Source organism: Poecilia mexicana, unplaced genomic scaffold (assembly GCF_051168715.1).
Source record: "Poecilia mexicana isolate PSO_F unplaced genomic scaffold, ASM5116871v1 scaffold_8, whole genome shotgun sequence".
Taxonomy (NCBI): Eukaryota; Metazoa; Chordata; class Actinopteri; order Cyprinodontiformes; family Poeciliidae; genus Poecilia; species Poecilia mexicana.
In genome coordinates, this window is record NW_028263377.1 from 17579158 (window position 1) to 17594417 (window position 15260).

The following is a 15260-nucleotide window of genomic DNA, read 5'->3' on the forward strand; positions in this document are numbered from 1 at the left end:
AAAATTACTTTTTTTTTTCTTTAAAGACTGTGAATTTGGAATATTGCAACCAACTCAGCTTTTGCGCTTTTTTGGTAGATGTTAACAAGAAAATTACCAGTGCACGTCTACGCATTTTGAATGGCCAAACAAATAAGCACAATGTACGTCTCCAAACTTTGTTCATTAGTTCAGCCTTACCTTATAAACATTTTCCGTCACGCGATGAACCTCGTCAGTGCGAGACATGGTGAAATCTTCAGCCAGGACCATAAACGGTTTTTATCGCAAAAGCGTTTATCCGAGTAAAAAAAAAAAAAAAAAGAATAAACGAGTGAATGTACAGGTAGAAAAAGCAGGCTTGAGCTCACAGGGAGCGACACAAACGCCACCGCAGGAATATGGTTGCGCTCCCGAAACCTACAAACTAAACACACCTTCCTTCTCCGACGCTTGACAGCCCGCTGTTGCATTCACGGACCGAACCCGAATGTCGTGTTTTTCACAATCTCGAAGATATTGGGTGGTATTCAAATACTGTGCGAAGTTATTCTTAACATGACATACATATAGCACATAGAGAGAGTTATGGCTTAACCCAAGGAAATAGCCACATAGCGAATAATAAGTTTAATTTCATTGCAAGTACATCGAAAGCAAAATCCCTACAGTCGTGAATGTAGCATTATCTTGTCAAATTGTAGATTTGGTGACCGCCTCCCACACCTATGACCAAGTGGAGACTGATCAATACACAGAAATTACAAATTTTGATTATATATATTTGATTTGTACTATGAAGTAATTGATTTATGTAATTGTCAAAAAGTTTTCAGTTGGGCTATATGTCTGATTTATGTTCATTGGGTCATTTGGAACAATGTGTTTTAGATCTCGGTATATGGGTAGTTTATCCACCGTTATTAGGCGGCTTCTCCGGTTCCAATATAACATTTCATGTGCAAACGCTGCAAGTCAAAGAGGCTTTACGAAACACCACTGGAATCTTTTTGTGCTGAACTTCACATAAAGTTCAGCACAAATCTGAATCTAGTGCTGTACATACCGTATCCCTCTCCCAAGTAACTCCCACTTTCAGCAAGCTTTTTATTTTTTTGACAATAAACACCTTCACTGCACTGATGACATTATAAAGGGGACGTAGTATATTGTCAAAATGTATTACCACAGAAAAGAAAGCAAACAATGCCCCCTTCTGGATAAATGCATGCTCTACAACTTGATAGAAAAAGTCCAAACTGTTATTTTTTACAGCTTAGTTTATTATGTAAAACGATTTTATTTTTTATTATTTCATGGTCATTTTAAAATCTAAAATCCTATTTTTTTTTCTACATGCCTTAACCAGCACAGTGACTATGAAACAACTCCAAATTGAACAGACAGAAATGCAATATTTCACTTTATGCTCCTGTAAACTGTGTGAAAAGTCTATGTTGGATACAAATCCTCCCCTTGTTACAAAACTAAAGGGGCTTTATTTGCAGATCAGTGCTGGGTATCGCCCAGAAATCCTCTTAGGCTGCCAGCATCTCTCTATCCTCCTGCTTCCTTGCTTCTTTCCTCTCTAAAAACAAACAAAAACAAATAAGAACAAAATTAAGTTTGAAACATTTTGAGATGAGCAGAATAAAAAGATAAAGTCTACCTGTTTCAACATTAGCAGCTTCTAGTATCTCTGGTACAAGGTCAGTGGGAACCTCTGGCAGTGCTACATCTTCTCCCTGAATAAAAAGAAGAAAAACAAAACAAAGCAAAATAAAACCATCTGGAGGTTTAAAGGAATGTTTCATTCACAAGCTAAAAAAAACAAAAAGGTATTTACAGACTTCATGAACACCCAGTTGTTGCTCATCTTTATTCTATTTATTAATAGCTTGAGGCTGAGATAAAAAACTGCTTCATTGAAAATGCTATCATAAGAATCAACCCTCAAGCATCTTGAAGTCATTAGCATAAAAAATAAACCGGTGTGGTATTCCTCAAGTAAAGCCAAAAAGGTCCATATTTTACTCATCCATCCAGAACATCTTCTTCCACAAAACCTGTTTTTATTATTTTCACGGTTCACTGCAGAATGTAGCTGAGCTTGAAAGGTGTGCATTTAAGCTGTTTTGTTTTTTTTCCCTCCTTTTTTGCAGAAGCTGATGTAAAACTATCTCAACTGGAGACAGTGAGATTCTAAATCATACATAAAAGGGTACATGTTTTGGGGATTTTATTTTATTTTTTTTTTTATTTTCAAGCCAAATAATTCCTGAAGTTTGGCTCTTCTTTCAAGAGATAAACTCTCATCTCGGATTGTATCTCCTGATATCTAGTTTAAATCCAGACATTTATGACCAAATCGAGTATAAGAAAAAAAAAAAAAATGATGGGAATATATGATTCTAAGATCTGGACAGAAGATGTTTTTATTGTACTAGATGTAAGCAAATCAAAAGTGCAAGGCAAGTTAAGCAACAGTTTAGGTTTCAGTCAGCATTAACAATTACTATTGCTGAAATTAACCCTGTGTGTGCCATAGAAATTACACCTGCCTGAATGTTTCAGTGTTTTGTTGCTTTTCTTTCCTGGAAAAAGCCTCTGATGCGGCTGTTTAAAACTGAATTTAACTGGATTTATAACTGAAGTTAGGCAATACATGAACTTGTGTGTGTAATTCAAAGCAAAACATCCACAATCAAATAAAACACAGTTTTTGTCAGATATTTCACTCTAACAAAGATGTACTTTGATAACAGATAAGACATTTGTAGGTGATCAAATATGAGGGAAATGTGCTGCTCTTCTCCGGTAAGATGAACTCTACCCTAAATACAGTTATTTTCAATCCACTGAAATCTTTGAGTTTTATTTATATAATAAGAATAAATGCAGTCATTGAACCAGTGTCAACACTCAATTATGAAACATAGTCTTTTTTTTTACAGTCTGACAGAGTGTATCATTAAAAACAATTAGAGCACAATACATACTTTAATCCCCACAAATCTGCATAATTCATGAGCACAATTGTTTCGGTTACAACTTGTAATTAGATTCCTACACGGCTGTGACTTGCTGAAAATCCCTCGGAAACCTATTAAAAATCTGAAATAAAATATGTAAATTAAGATGAATCAGCTCTTCTCCAGAAGACGCAACCAACAGTTCAGGATCGACGTTATGGACGAATTTAGGTGGAGCGGCGAAGGGAGATGTGTGGTCGATGAGACATTTTTTAGAACAAATATAAAGTTTAACATCCATCTTAGAACCCACCTGAGTGATGGCTTCTAATTCTGCTAAAACTGCTTCTTCATCCTCGTGTGTCATGGCTCCAGCCAACATTTCATCTATGTGCTGCAAATGCAAAATGTAGGACTTGTTGATGCATATATGCAGTTAATTACAGACTATCTGCAATATTTGAAGTAAAAAAAAAATAAAATAAAATAAAAAAAAAGGTCATTTAAAAGCAGTAAACAAATAAAACTATCCAGGAAGTGGAATCATTTGCATATAGGTTACTCTGAAGTGATTTTTTTTTTTACCCTTTGATACTCAATTGATTCTTGGGTCTCATCCAGGATTTTTTCCACATCTTCTATTGACATGATCTGTGAAAAAAAAAAAAAAAAACACATTGAATTTTGTTTTAAATTTCAAACTAAAATATTTGTTTTTTTTCACATTCTGTCAGACTTGTGAATCCCCTAAAGCAAGGTCTAAGTATCTAAGCATGTGCAGCATTCAGAGTGATGTCGCCGAGGCTTTTCTTTAATCCTTTAATCTTAAAGCCATGTGCAACAGCTATGTTGTTGTACCACGATCCAAAAGCCTTCTGCGCTGCTCAGACCGTTTTTTTTTTTTTTTTTTTTTTTTTTGCAGGGATCACATTATAGAAAGCATTCCTATCAGATAAAACTCTGACACAGTTACAGTGTACACTGATGGACAGACAGCTTAAGGGTGCATGAATACAACGAATGTGCAAAGGCACATTTCTAAACAGAGAACAGAAAGAAAAGAAAAAAAAAACTAAATGTGTACCTCGTGCATGCTTTTCAGGCATTCATTGCCAATTTTAAGCCCCTCGACGACTTTCACCTCGATTTGCATGAACTCAATGTCTTGAACCTGTTGACAAATAATATATTTTTCAAAATGTAGTTACAGAGTAACTGACAAGCACACCGACAAAACAAAACGGTCAAATCAAAAATGGTGAATCGAGTTGTTTTGTCACATTTAAGTCATTTGTCAAGATTTAACAATTAGCTTAATGTTGCACAAAGATGGGGACAGAATCTGATCATTTTAAGTATGACTTTATATCCTAATAAGTCACTAACATTAGAAAACATAGCTATTTTTCAATATCACTGAGATGTTTAAAACGAAAAATAAATTTAGGATGTTAATTTCAGAGTGTGAAACTTAAAATACCTAAAAGCTAAATACTACAGCAAAGCTGGTCTATTTTGAAGAATTTGACTATCTGTCACAGATCAGGTCATGCTGGATTAGGAAATGGTTTGGAAATCTCACAATTGAACAAAAACTCACTTCACTCAAGGAAATACAGACAGAAAATGAAGTCTACACCTAGTAAAGCTAACTGCATCAAATACGCCAACTGTGTAAAAGTTAAATAAAATGCCAAACATAGTATAAACTGTGACCTTTGTTATGATTTTGTCTTTGTTTTAAAGTGAGGATAAAATCCTGTTTGACTGTCGATAGATTTCACCTCAGCGTAATCAGACAGATGTTAATATATTTTTATACAAGAAAAAAAAAAACTCACCATACGCTCTAGGTTTGAAATCTGACTCTCAGTTTTCTCTAGTAGCTGATCCTGGTAGCGTTTCTTCTTAAGCAACAGCAGTGCTTTTCTGCAACAAGTTAAAACACAAAACGCTCAGCTGTAAACGGCGGAAATAGAGGGAACACAGCAAGTGATGCCACTGGTTGGGATCCGCTACAAACTGCTGTCATTTGCATCTCGAAGTCTGCTTACTCTTTCTTGCCATCCTTTAACAGCTGCTTAGCCAGAAGACTCTCCTTCTCCAGCTGCAAGGTGATTCTCTTTTGATACTGCTTCAGTTTATCTCTCTGCTGCTTCAGTTGCTGCAAAAGTGAGCACAAACTCAGAAAGATATGTAATGGATATAATGTAGCAAGCGGTATTCCGTTTAATAAAGCCCAGATAATTTTTTGTTTAATTTTGTCCGACGATAATAGCCTTGTGCTCATCTTACGGAGCTCCCTCCTCAGCTTACCAAAATGGCTTTGTCTTGCTCCGTTACACGAGAGGATCGGCTCTTTCTCCCAAAGACGTTTCCCATTATTTAGCCACATCCTCCCTTATCGACACACAAAATGTGACTTGTTATAGAGCATTTTGTTATAGTAATAAGCAGCCTCAAATGGCTAGCAGGCTAGCTGCTTACGCCATGCCCGCACGATTTTCGTCTTGTTTCCTACGGCAGGCGAGGAAGGACAAGGCGTCCGAGGTATGACTACGCTTCGGGATTTAAGTTTAAAATTTTTAGGTACCACTTAATCGTATGCTAAGATAATTTCTTACATAGAATATAACAGCAGCCATATGACGGCATCAGTTTTCATAAAGCTAAAGAAAAAAAAAAAAACTGCAATGTTATATTTCAAACGACAGCACCCCCTACTGATTGATGGCTAGCACCCTGGACAGCTCCTTCTTTAATTTTTATTTATTTATTCATTCATTCATTTATTTATTTATTTTTATTTATTTTTTCTTAATGACTATAAAGCATGTTGTGGAGGAAATGACTAGTAGTTCTCCTGTCGAGAGAATAAATTTGTGATTTTAGGTTTGTGACAAAAATTGAAATGGTTCATATGAAAATACATGTTTTTGCAAGTTTTGGTGTAACAGTGTGAAATTGCTGGTGATAAAAGCAAGAAATGGACTATTGTTTTAGGGTTTGTTTGTTTTTTAGTGCCATTAAGAGCAATCATCTTTGCACAAAAAAAATTACCCATCAGTGGTATCCTGATTCCAGTATGGTATTATGTTCAAAACAATCAAGGCATAATTAGAAAGTGCTTCAAAGTGTTTTTTTTTTTTGTTGTTGTTTTTTTAGACCTGGCAGATGTGTCAGAGCTGCAAATCTGTGTTCAACCGTGGTACAAAATCTGGAACTTCTGATTTTACCACATCTTTCTGTTGTTTCTGGCTATCTTTTGTTAAAAAAAAACATGATTACAGGAACAAATCATTGTCTTTACTGTGACTAGAGCTGCTAAAAAAAGCTTCACTATTTCTAAGTCTACACTATCGAAATAGAAAAGTAGCACTATTTGCTGTTGATGCAGCAAATAGTGTATTGACTATTTATTAATTGATAATCAGAAGGTGTAGGCACCTCCATGGAAGCAGGGCTTTGAGTTTCAGTAGACTCTTGAAACTTTGTCTTAGGACCAATGGTTGATCACAGCGAACAAAGCAACGTTTGGAGAAAACAGAACATAGCAGATCAGCACAAACACATCTTGTTAACTTTTAAAGATATTCATGAGGCTTATATATGGGCTTGCTTTGTAGACTTTGGACCTTGATGGATCCTGAAAGAGGTGAGTAGAAACCTTAATGATATGGTGGTATAAAGAAGCGTAAGCTAATGATGCTAATGATGACTACATGACGACATTACGCTGTTGCTGTTGAAGACGGTTCTTCTTTTATAAGAAGGGCGAGAATGTTGTTTTTAAATATATTTTTTAAATGTATTATTGAGAAGTGTATAAATAATTTGATGTATCCTTTTCTCTTAAGCTATAAATGCAAATAGATAATTTTGCATGGAAAGCAGATACTATTTTTCACAATGATTTGTAATCACTCATCTTATTCCCTTTTAGAAGCAAAACATTTTGGCTGATGAAAATAATGTAAATCTTCCAGGTGAATGAATAGTTTTGTCTTCAGCATATATTAAATGGATCATGTCACACTGAATTCTTTTGAAACCAATATTATTACAACTATAGGCACTGACTTAAAATCTGCTGTATTTTTTTTTCTGTAGCTTGAAACATTAGTCAGCATTAAAACAAATAATAAAATTTACAGAAATATCTTTAAAAAATTGTTTCCTTTTAGTAAATTGCATTTATATAAGCCACAATATTATGAGAAACCATTTATTTGTACTGATGCACATATTTTTTTTTCTCACTTGTGACATAATTGAAAAAGATAAAAATAATTAAAGACTTAAATGTCAATTTTATTTCACACATGCGTCTACATCCTCATATGTTGCATAAAACACCTGTGGTATGTCAGTTAAGACTTATTGTAAAAAGGCATCCTTGGCTCTTCTGAGCAAAATTACAAGCTATGATAAAGTTTTCATTACATATGCAAGTAATATTTAGAAAAGTTGATGTTATGTTTTGTGTTGCACCACAGGTCACATTGTCAAAAGTTTTCACATGATACTTAAAAAAAAAAAAAAAAAAAAAAAGATTGGATTATTTCAGTTAAAAATTCTGAATTTGACTGACCGAAATGTCTCAATTTGAGTTTAAGGATTTCCATAAAAGAAACAGATGTCTTTGAGGCCATCTCTTTTCAAAACTGCATTCAGGCGTCTTCAAACACTGCACTGACGTCTTACTGAAGTAACTGTCTCATATGGCCTGCTTTCATGCTTGAGATCGGACAAGAGTCTGTTGTTCCCGTAAATGGGATTATGTCATGAAGACAGCTTTCTCAGCAGGAACTCAGTTGCTCTGACTGATGCACGGAGAAGGGGTCAGCAGGCAGCAGCTTACACCTGGAAGTCAGTCCTCAAGTGTCTGATTTGGGCATCATTCATGGACAGGTATGTGGTCCTCATACTGGGCGAATACTGCAAGTAAGAGACATATGAAGTTAGCTTTAAAGTGCTGTTGATGCAGCTTGGTTATCACATATGTATAAATAATGTAATGTAGATTCAATTTGGGAAGTCATTTTCAGTTCTTCCCTGTTTTTCAGTCTTAAACTCGCATAGTTTGGAGGTAGGTAAACAAAATGTAAAAAGCAGGTAAAATAGAGCATAAGCAAAAGGTAGAGTTACACTCACATGCAACAGTCGGACAGTGCTAGGAGGTCAGAGTTGGGGTAACTGAGTGTCGTTGGGTCAAAGTTACAATGTCTAAGGAGTCTAAGGTGTGTGTTAAAAATATGGAATGAAGATGAATGAAAGTGAAGAGAATGAACATCAATAGAAACTTACAGTTATCAAAGTCTGAGTTGGGGAGTAAAAAAGAAAAGTTTTTCACAGAGCTGTTAGACATGTCACTGACAGACTGCTTGCATGAAAAACAAAAAAGCAAAATGCAGAAAAGCTGACACAGTAAAACCAAAGAGAAAAAAAAATCCAAACCATAACTACAAATGTAGGCAAACTCAAGTTTTTTTTTATTTAGCATGTGTTTTATTAAAGCTTCCAACTTCTCTGTTATGAGCAGACAGAAAGCAAAGATATCTGTAACTGATAAAAAAAATGTGCCTCGCATAGCAACATTTCAGACAATGATTCAGATTCTCGCTTGCCTTCACCCACACAAAAGGTGTTTTTAGTCTTTGGTATGCTGTGAAAGCTGCTCAAGCCACAGAAGCAAGAAATCTTCGCAGGAAGAAAACATCACAGAGCCGAGATGTGGACTGTGGATTTATCTGTCTTCCATCTTTTATCTATTATTTATCACTGAGCTCTGGAGACAAAACACACACTACGCTACAATTAAGTGGGCTTTACTAAACTGAAGCAAAACATATGGTGCTCAACCAGCTCGCACATGAGCGAATGTTTTGTATTAACTAGAGAACAATTCATTATCTTGTAATAAAAAATAAAAACATACTAATAGCAAACAAGAAGGAATATGCACAGATGAGATGCACTTCTACATGTGGCCATCAGATGTCACTCTTCAGTCACTTGAATTGGAACAGAAGTTCCTTGAGTATATTCCGACCCTGTGAGGTTGTGTGCGTTGTACTAGCATTATAACGTTCTGCATGCTGTTGCATATCATTATCAGACTACGGTCACTAGAGCCTCATAAGGCCAACGAACCGAAGGAGGCGGAGATCCTCCCCCTATGAGCGGAACGTTTTCATACCGAGGGGTTCCTCCGAACAGCATGGACTGATTCCTGTTAAGCAAAGAGGGGGAAAAAAAATATAAAAAAAATCTCAGAGGCTAAATATGTAGATTCAAAAACGCAGTCATCCGCTGCTGAGCCTTACATATATTCAGGAGGCTGTATGGTGGAATTAGACTGAGACTGAGGAGGTGGATGAAGGCTGGCCTGGCTGCCAAGGCTGCTGATGTAGCTGCAGAAACTATGCGTGTTGGACCTTCTGGGGTTAAACGACAGCCGGCGCGCCTGTGGGTTGAACGGGTCTTCCTCATCGATGTCGTTGTACTCCTTCTCCCTGGATGAGAGTTAAAGAACCACACAACGAGACAGAAGTACAGAGACAAAACGGAGGGTGAACATTTTGCAAACGTACACGCTGGGCAGTACGCAATGAGGTGGTGGGGGGGGTGTGTGTGGAGGGTGCGGGTGGTGTGGGGGAGGGGGGAGTTCACTCAGTTCTGACCTGCTGCCCATTAATGTCCACAGTCGGAAAATTACACACAGCATGGCAGAGAGTGCGCAGGCAGCCAGAAGAGAACACAAAGAGAGATAGAGGAGCCCCTCCACGCCGTCATAGCACACACCCATGAGGGCATCCAGGTAGTCCTGACAGAGTCCATTTTTAGTTTTCAGAAGAAAAAAAAAACATAACATCGTATCATTTAATGTTCTAAAAGCCATTTTTACTTGTATTAATAAATTGTGTAGCTTTTTGTCAGGCAAGCAAACCTTGAGTGCACAATTTACCCTCACAGATACCAGTCTGAGCAAGGAAGGCTGGCTTTGCATGCTTGATTTGATATGAATCCTGTTGCATTCTTACTTTTTTTTTTTAATTATAAAGCAGCTTAAACACATTTGCAACTAGTGAAGTCCCTGAGCAATGTCGAAACCAGGCTTTTGAACGCAGAAGGCCGTGAGTTGTTTTGTTGATGGACAATAAGCAGTTCCAGTCTTCCACTGCAGAGATAGTAGTCGAGATACAAATCTCAAGAGAAATTCTGATGATATGCATGTTAAGGATGCGTTGCTGCTTAGATGTGCTTGTTAAATCTGCCTGAGAAAAATAAAGTCTTGCTTTAATGTCCAGCATGTGCTGTCAGGGCTGCAGAATTCTCAAACTTTTTTTAGATATAATTTGTCACTAGTGGAGCAACATTTTAGGATATAAACTGTTTTCTTCGTTATGCTATGCTATTTTGCTGTAAATGTACATTTAATTAAGATCAAATCAACCAGACTGAAAGCATGCACATTCCTGTGGTGACATTACAAAACAATTAACCATATATTCTGAGCACAGCCATTTCACATGTAAATACCGAATCATTTCAGGAAACCTTGCCAAAAATAAAACGCACGACCCTGGTTTTAGAAAGCCACCAGGGAAGGAAGGGAAAGACAGAGCTCCCACAGATTTTTGGAGATTATTTTGAGCCAAGCTATGATGAAAACCTTATTGTGTCCTCAGTACAGTCCATTAAGATGATTCTCCAGTCAAAACAATGTCTCTGCAGAACCGCTGCATCAGCCGAAACGATCACCAGGCAAACAGACCGATAATGAGCACAGTTCTATCTGTTAGTCACACACCATGCATGCACCTGCAGTACAGTTATATCATCACTATCATTCCAGTCAACACTGGTGTGAAGAAATAAAAAAAATAAAAATAAAAAAATCCCATCACTTGGCAGTCGGAAGGAGAGATACTGTTTGGGTAAGCTAAAGTGGTATGATTACAGAATGCATGCGGCGCCGAATGAATGGACTGCCAGTTCATGCAACCATGCACAGGGGACACAACCGGAATACGTTTTCTCATTTTGTGAGTGCTGAATATGCAAAAAAAAAGAAAAAAAAGAAAAGGAATCAAATGGAGAAATTCAAGTAGAATCATAAATGGATTGGTACAACTTAGAGTTCTGAGGATGATAGGTGAACACCTTGCAGATAAATGCACTCAAATCGTTGTCAAAATCTGTTAAGTTACTGGCCGGTCAAAGCCACTTTTAAAAATCAGCCAGATTCTTGTACATTTTGTTAAATCGACTTAGTTCAACGTAGATTTAGCTTCTTTTTAATAGTTCAGTTTCCCCAGGTGTGCATTATCAGCGTGCATTTGTTAGTGAGTAACAAATCTACGTTATATGTAACTTAACTGGTGTGAATTTCCGGAAAGCCGGCCTTTCGGTTCAGCATTCTAAAATCCAGCTGACATTTGAATGCGGTCCTCCGTCCAATTTTGATATATGCAAAGCCATTCTTATCTTAAATGAAAACAGGTGAGATAAGTCGAAACTTGTTGGTCTTTTATTATCAGAAGACCGAAATTGGCGAGCAGAGCCTGCCTCTCCCCAACACACATCGTGCAAACTGGCAAAGTGGTGTCAGTACACAGAAGTACACAGAGATAAGGTCAAAAATCAGCCAAGCTGGGCCTCTAAGTAGCTTTGAGCTCTGTTTCAAAGAATTTCTATTAAAAAGTGTCCTAGTCAGACTCTGACCTTACCTTATGTATCCCGCGGCAGTCAAGCAAGGCTGTTAACTGGTGAACATTGAACTCTGTGGAGTTTAGCAACCTCTGGATCCCTAATAGGTCTCTCTGTAAAAGAAAATAAATAAATAAATAAATAAAAAGGTGCACAAGGGGAGACAATGATATGCAACCTTCCACAGCCTGGGGTAATGGTGGGCTGTTGGGGCCACCACTTATACCTGAGCTGTGGGAAAAATGGGCATGGAGAACTGCAGCAGGCCCTGGATCTGGATTTGCATTGTGGTCAGAGAGCGCTGGCAGATCGTAAGTGACTGTTGGGGAGGAAAAAAAAAACAAAAAAAGCACAATCAGTCCTTATGTCATATAGGTAAATATAAAAAACAAAGAAAGAGGATCGTATTAAGTAGAGCAGTGTTTATGCAGATTTAGCCTGTAAACAAATTTGGCTTAACGAAGACCTTAAATAGATAGGCCTACAATATCTTACCACATCAATTATCTTTCGCACTAATAATCTTAAGCAGAAACAAAAGAGCAATATTTATATCAACTGGGACATCAGATTAGGGATTATCTCTTCAGACAAAGCAGGCATCACTTTGCTGCAGAAATGGGCGCCATGATGACAACTAAACATCCAGGATTTTTAAATAATTATAGGTCACGGGTTTATCCTCTCAGAGAGACGTATATTATATGTCTCATGAATGCAGAGCCACTTGAGACCACACCATCTGTCACTGAAAATTTTCTGAAATAGTTATTATAATCCTCCCTCATGTTAGGCACGGACGCGTAAAAAAAAATGGGTTAGTGTTTATTTGACGAGGCTTTGTGACTCAGTCTGGTTTGCCTTGAAAATTATCAGCTTCTGAATAGCAGTTCTGTTTCAAACCTGCAATATTGAACCCGCTTTAATCTGAATGCTCAGCAGCTGTGGCATTTCTGCTGTTATTATTTGGAAGGAGGATGTTAGTGGATCAGCATTTCAAACACAGACAGTTACCTTCTTTTTAGGGACGTGAAAGGAATACAAATGTTCCATTAAAAAGTCATTTAAGAGAAAGTGATAAGGAAACACACTTCAAACACTCAAAAACCCACTGCATTAACACATTAGAACACCATGGAAATGCTATTTCAAAAATTTATTTAACATTATAAAAATACGTTGAAAATGTTTTCATTTGATTTTGTTTGTGAAACAAAATTGGTTATATACAGAATTGCTTAAACAGAGATATATCGTAAGGATTGAGGGCTATTTGTTTTTTACGATTGAAACTTGTACTAATATACCTAAAATGTAGTCTTTTGAGAAATTAAAATACTACAGAAGACAAATTAAACAAAAGGTTTTTAAGACTAAAATGTCAGCTAACTGAAAATCCATGTATTGCACAATGTAAGCACTCCATCTTTGATTACTTTCGGGCTTAACTGTAACCCCAAACAGGTAAAAGCACCAGAAGTATGGGTCATACACAGGAAATACACACACAAATTCTATTGAAACTGGAAACCTAAAATAAGTAATGCGGTAATAATCAATCTTCTGTGACCTGCATTTCTTTTTTTGTTTTTTGTTTTTTTTTTCCCCACAAGTAGGGATTTGCAATAAATTAGCTACATCTAACAAGAAAATTCACACCTTTTAAACCGTAATCTATTTACTAGTGTGTGATTTATTGCGAATGACTACACAGATAAGAAGACAGCCAGTACATTTGGTCAATACCTGCTGGAAGGGGTTTTGCAGATTCGGACTGCAGAACAAATAATAGTGTGCAACGTCTGCAAGGTGAGAGAAACAGGAAGGTTAGTATCATGCCTTAATGTTCAGAGACAAGAGCTGGTGTCTGTGCAAGATAAATTACCCGCAGTGAGGAAATCCTTAGTTTGGTTAACAATGAATTTATTTGGAGACACACAGAAGTCGCTTGTGCCCTAGGAGAAAACAATAACACATTACCGCCATGCAAGACTGAAGTAAATGCATTACAAATTGCATAACGTGCAAACCCAAATTTATGTGAAGCAACAGAATAAAACTTCACTCGGATGGGGGGAGTTACAGATGATGTCTCTGCAAGAGAAACATCTTGGTTTTCAGGATTTTATCCCCTTTAAAGTGATTTGTCATAGTGCATCAGTTTGCAGTAAACTATTTTAACCCAGATCTCTCCAGATATAGAGATGCATACATTTCTAGAAATGATTAAAAAAAAACCGTCAGTGTGCCGGAATACGCTTTGGGAATTGCTGACCCTACAGAAAAGTGCCACGCTTTGCTAATCATGAAAGAAAAGTACTTAAGTTTTCCAACCGTCTCTGATCCATCAGCGTAGAATCGCAAATGTGCACACACACGCACGCACACGCACACACACATACACACACAGACTGACGGCATTTTTCTGTTTATCCTCATGAGACAGGATGGTTTCCTATATGATATCTAGAACCCCCTCCATCACACACATATTTTAAAGATGGACCTCAGTTGACACCAATAAAGCTCAAAGGCAACCAGGAACCTGTTATCGTTCCAGATCAAACGCCCATCTATTTCAAATATGTCCACTGTTGTAAATGTCAGTCACCATCAAGAGGTGTCTTTTTCCAACTTGTCACTGTGAAGTAGGCTCAAAAGGACATGACAGGGAGCAGACTTGCTTTGATTCTACCAACAAGTGATGCAACACACAGACACACAGATATATATATATAGAAAGAGAGTGAGAGTTAAAGAGAAAAAGAGGCGAAAACAAAGCGTAAACCAACAAAATAAGTAAAAGAATGATGTGAGGTCAAACTTAATGGATCGAAATAATGGAACAAAATAATTTTATTTTGTCCTGTAAGATAAATGTAAATAACATCTGACTGTTTTAAGCATTTTAAAGTACACTTTTTATTTACTTTTTTTTTTTTTTTTTTTATCTACTAATGATTAATCAAAAACAAGCCCATCAAATTAAACATTGGCAATACTATGTACAGTAAAAGAAAGTATACTCTTAAATATTTCTAGGATCTATAGGAAGAATTCAGTCTTCAGTAGTTCTTCAGTATTAGAACTTCAGTAAATTCTTAAATGTTAACCTGAAATGCAAAAAAACACAAAAAGAGAAAGGAAGAAACAAACAAACAGCAAAAGCAACAGAAATAAGTATACTCCAAAATCCCCCAGAAGTTACTGGGTGTGTACTTTCTGTTCACCTTGCCCATGAGTGTGTGAATCAGTCTTTTAATCACTTTATAGCAAGATTGTGGTGGAAAATGCTCAGCTTGTTATCCATGTACTAGCATCATTTTAGCTACTCGCTACACTTGTTGATTTCAACATGCAAAAACGTCTACGTTTGTTAGGAAACTGTTGAGAGGACTGTTATTTTATATCTACATTTTTCATCCCTCTTCCATACACTGTTCACAAACGGCTTTGTAACTGTACTATGAAGCAGGATTAGTGGCTCAGGGAGGTAACTTCAGGTTCACATCGGGATTTGGAGTATTACAAAGCAAGTTCTCCTCTTACCTTAATCTATCTCTGTAGTAACTTATCTGGAAACCTCGCCTGAGGTTT

At 36.9% G+C, this 15260-nt stretch overlaps 3 protein-coding genes across 4 annotated transcripts in view; all 3 read right to left on the minus strand.

The window, feature by feature from the left end:
• baiap2a (BAR/IMD domain containing adaptor protein 2a) overlaps positions 1 to 462 on the minus strand; it is a 54331-nt gene extending 53869 nt beyond the window's left edge. The window contains exon 1 of one of the 2 annotated variants that reach the window (XM_014987810.2): positions 181 to 459. In XM_014987810.2, the coding sequence (XP_014843296.1) occupies positions 181 to 252 (72 nt within the window). In that variant the 5' untranslated portion in view covers positions 253 to 459. Of the gene's footprint in view, positions 1 to 180 lie in introns of both variants that reach the window. The other variant, XM_014987807.2, reaches the window with a different exon arrangement.
• Positions 463 to 1241: 779 nt separating this feature from the next.
• Positions 1242 to 6389, minus strand: LOC106918230 (charged multivesicular body protein 6-like). Its single transcript, XM_014987814.2, has 8 exons — positions 5268 to 6389; positions 5006 to 5115; positions 4793 to 4880; positions 4036 to 4122; positions 3537 to 3602; positions 3265 to 3345; positions 1649 to 1724; positions 1242 to 1567 (listed from the first exon to the last, which is right to left on the minus strand). Exons 1-8 carry the CDS (start codon positions 5331 to 5333, stop codon positions 1518 to 1520), a joined length of 624 nt encoding a protein of 207 aa, XP_014843300.2. The 5' UTR covers positions 5334 to 6389; the 3' UTR covers positions 1242 to 1517.
• Positions 6390 to 7241: 852 nt separating this feature from the next.
• LOC106918229 (protein tweety homolog 2-like) overlaps positions 7242 to 15260 on the minus strand; it is a 30558-nt gene continuing 22539 nt past the window's right edge. Inside the window, exons 7-14 of the mRNA XM_014987812.2 lie at positions 13549 to 13618; positions 13410 to 13465; positions 11890 to 11982; positions 11684 to 11776; positions 9635 to 9777; positions 9278 to 9466; positions 9105 to 9183; positions 7242 to 7889 (exon numbers count right to left, since the gene is read on the minus strand). Of these exons, the coding sequence (XP_014843298.2) occupies positions 7809 to 7889; positions 9105 to 9183; positions 9278 to 9466; positions 9635 to 9777; positions 11684 to 11776; positions 11890 to 11982; positions 13410 to 13465; positions 13549 to 13618 (804 nt within the window). The 3' untranslated portion in view covers positions 7242 to 7808. The remainder of the gene's footprint in view (positions 7890 to 9104; positions 9184 to 9277; positions 9467 to 9634; positions 9778 to 11683; positions 11777 to 11889; positions 11983 to 13409; positions 13466 to 13548; positions 13619 to 15260) is intronic.

What these genes read in the sequence shown, in the direction of transcription:
- LOC106918230 (XM_014987814.2), bottom strand. Translation starts at nt 5,333, where the DNA reads ATGGGAAACGTCTTTGGGAGAAAGAGCCGATCCTCTCGTGTAACGGAG. An exon ending in TTAAAGGATGGCAAGAAAGA is followed by an intron (nt 4,881 to 5,005) that starts GTAAGCAGACTT and finishes AACTTGTTGCAG; the next exon opens with AAAAGCACTGCTGTTGCTTA. An exon ending in AATCAATTGAGTATCAAAGG is followed by an intron (nt 3,346 to 3,536) that starts GTAAAAAAAAAA and finishes TTGCATTTGCAG; the next exon opens with CACATAGATGAAATGTTGGC.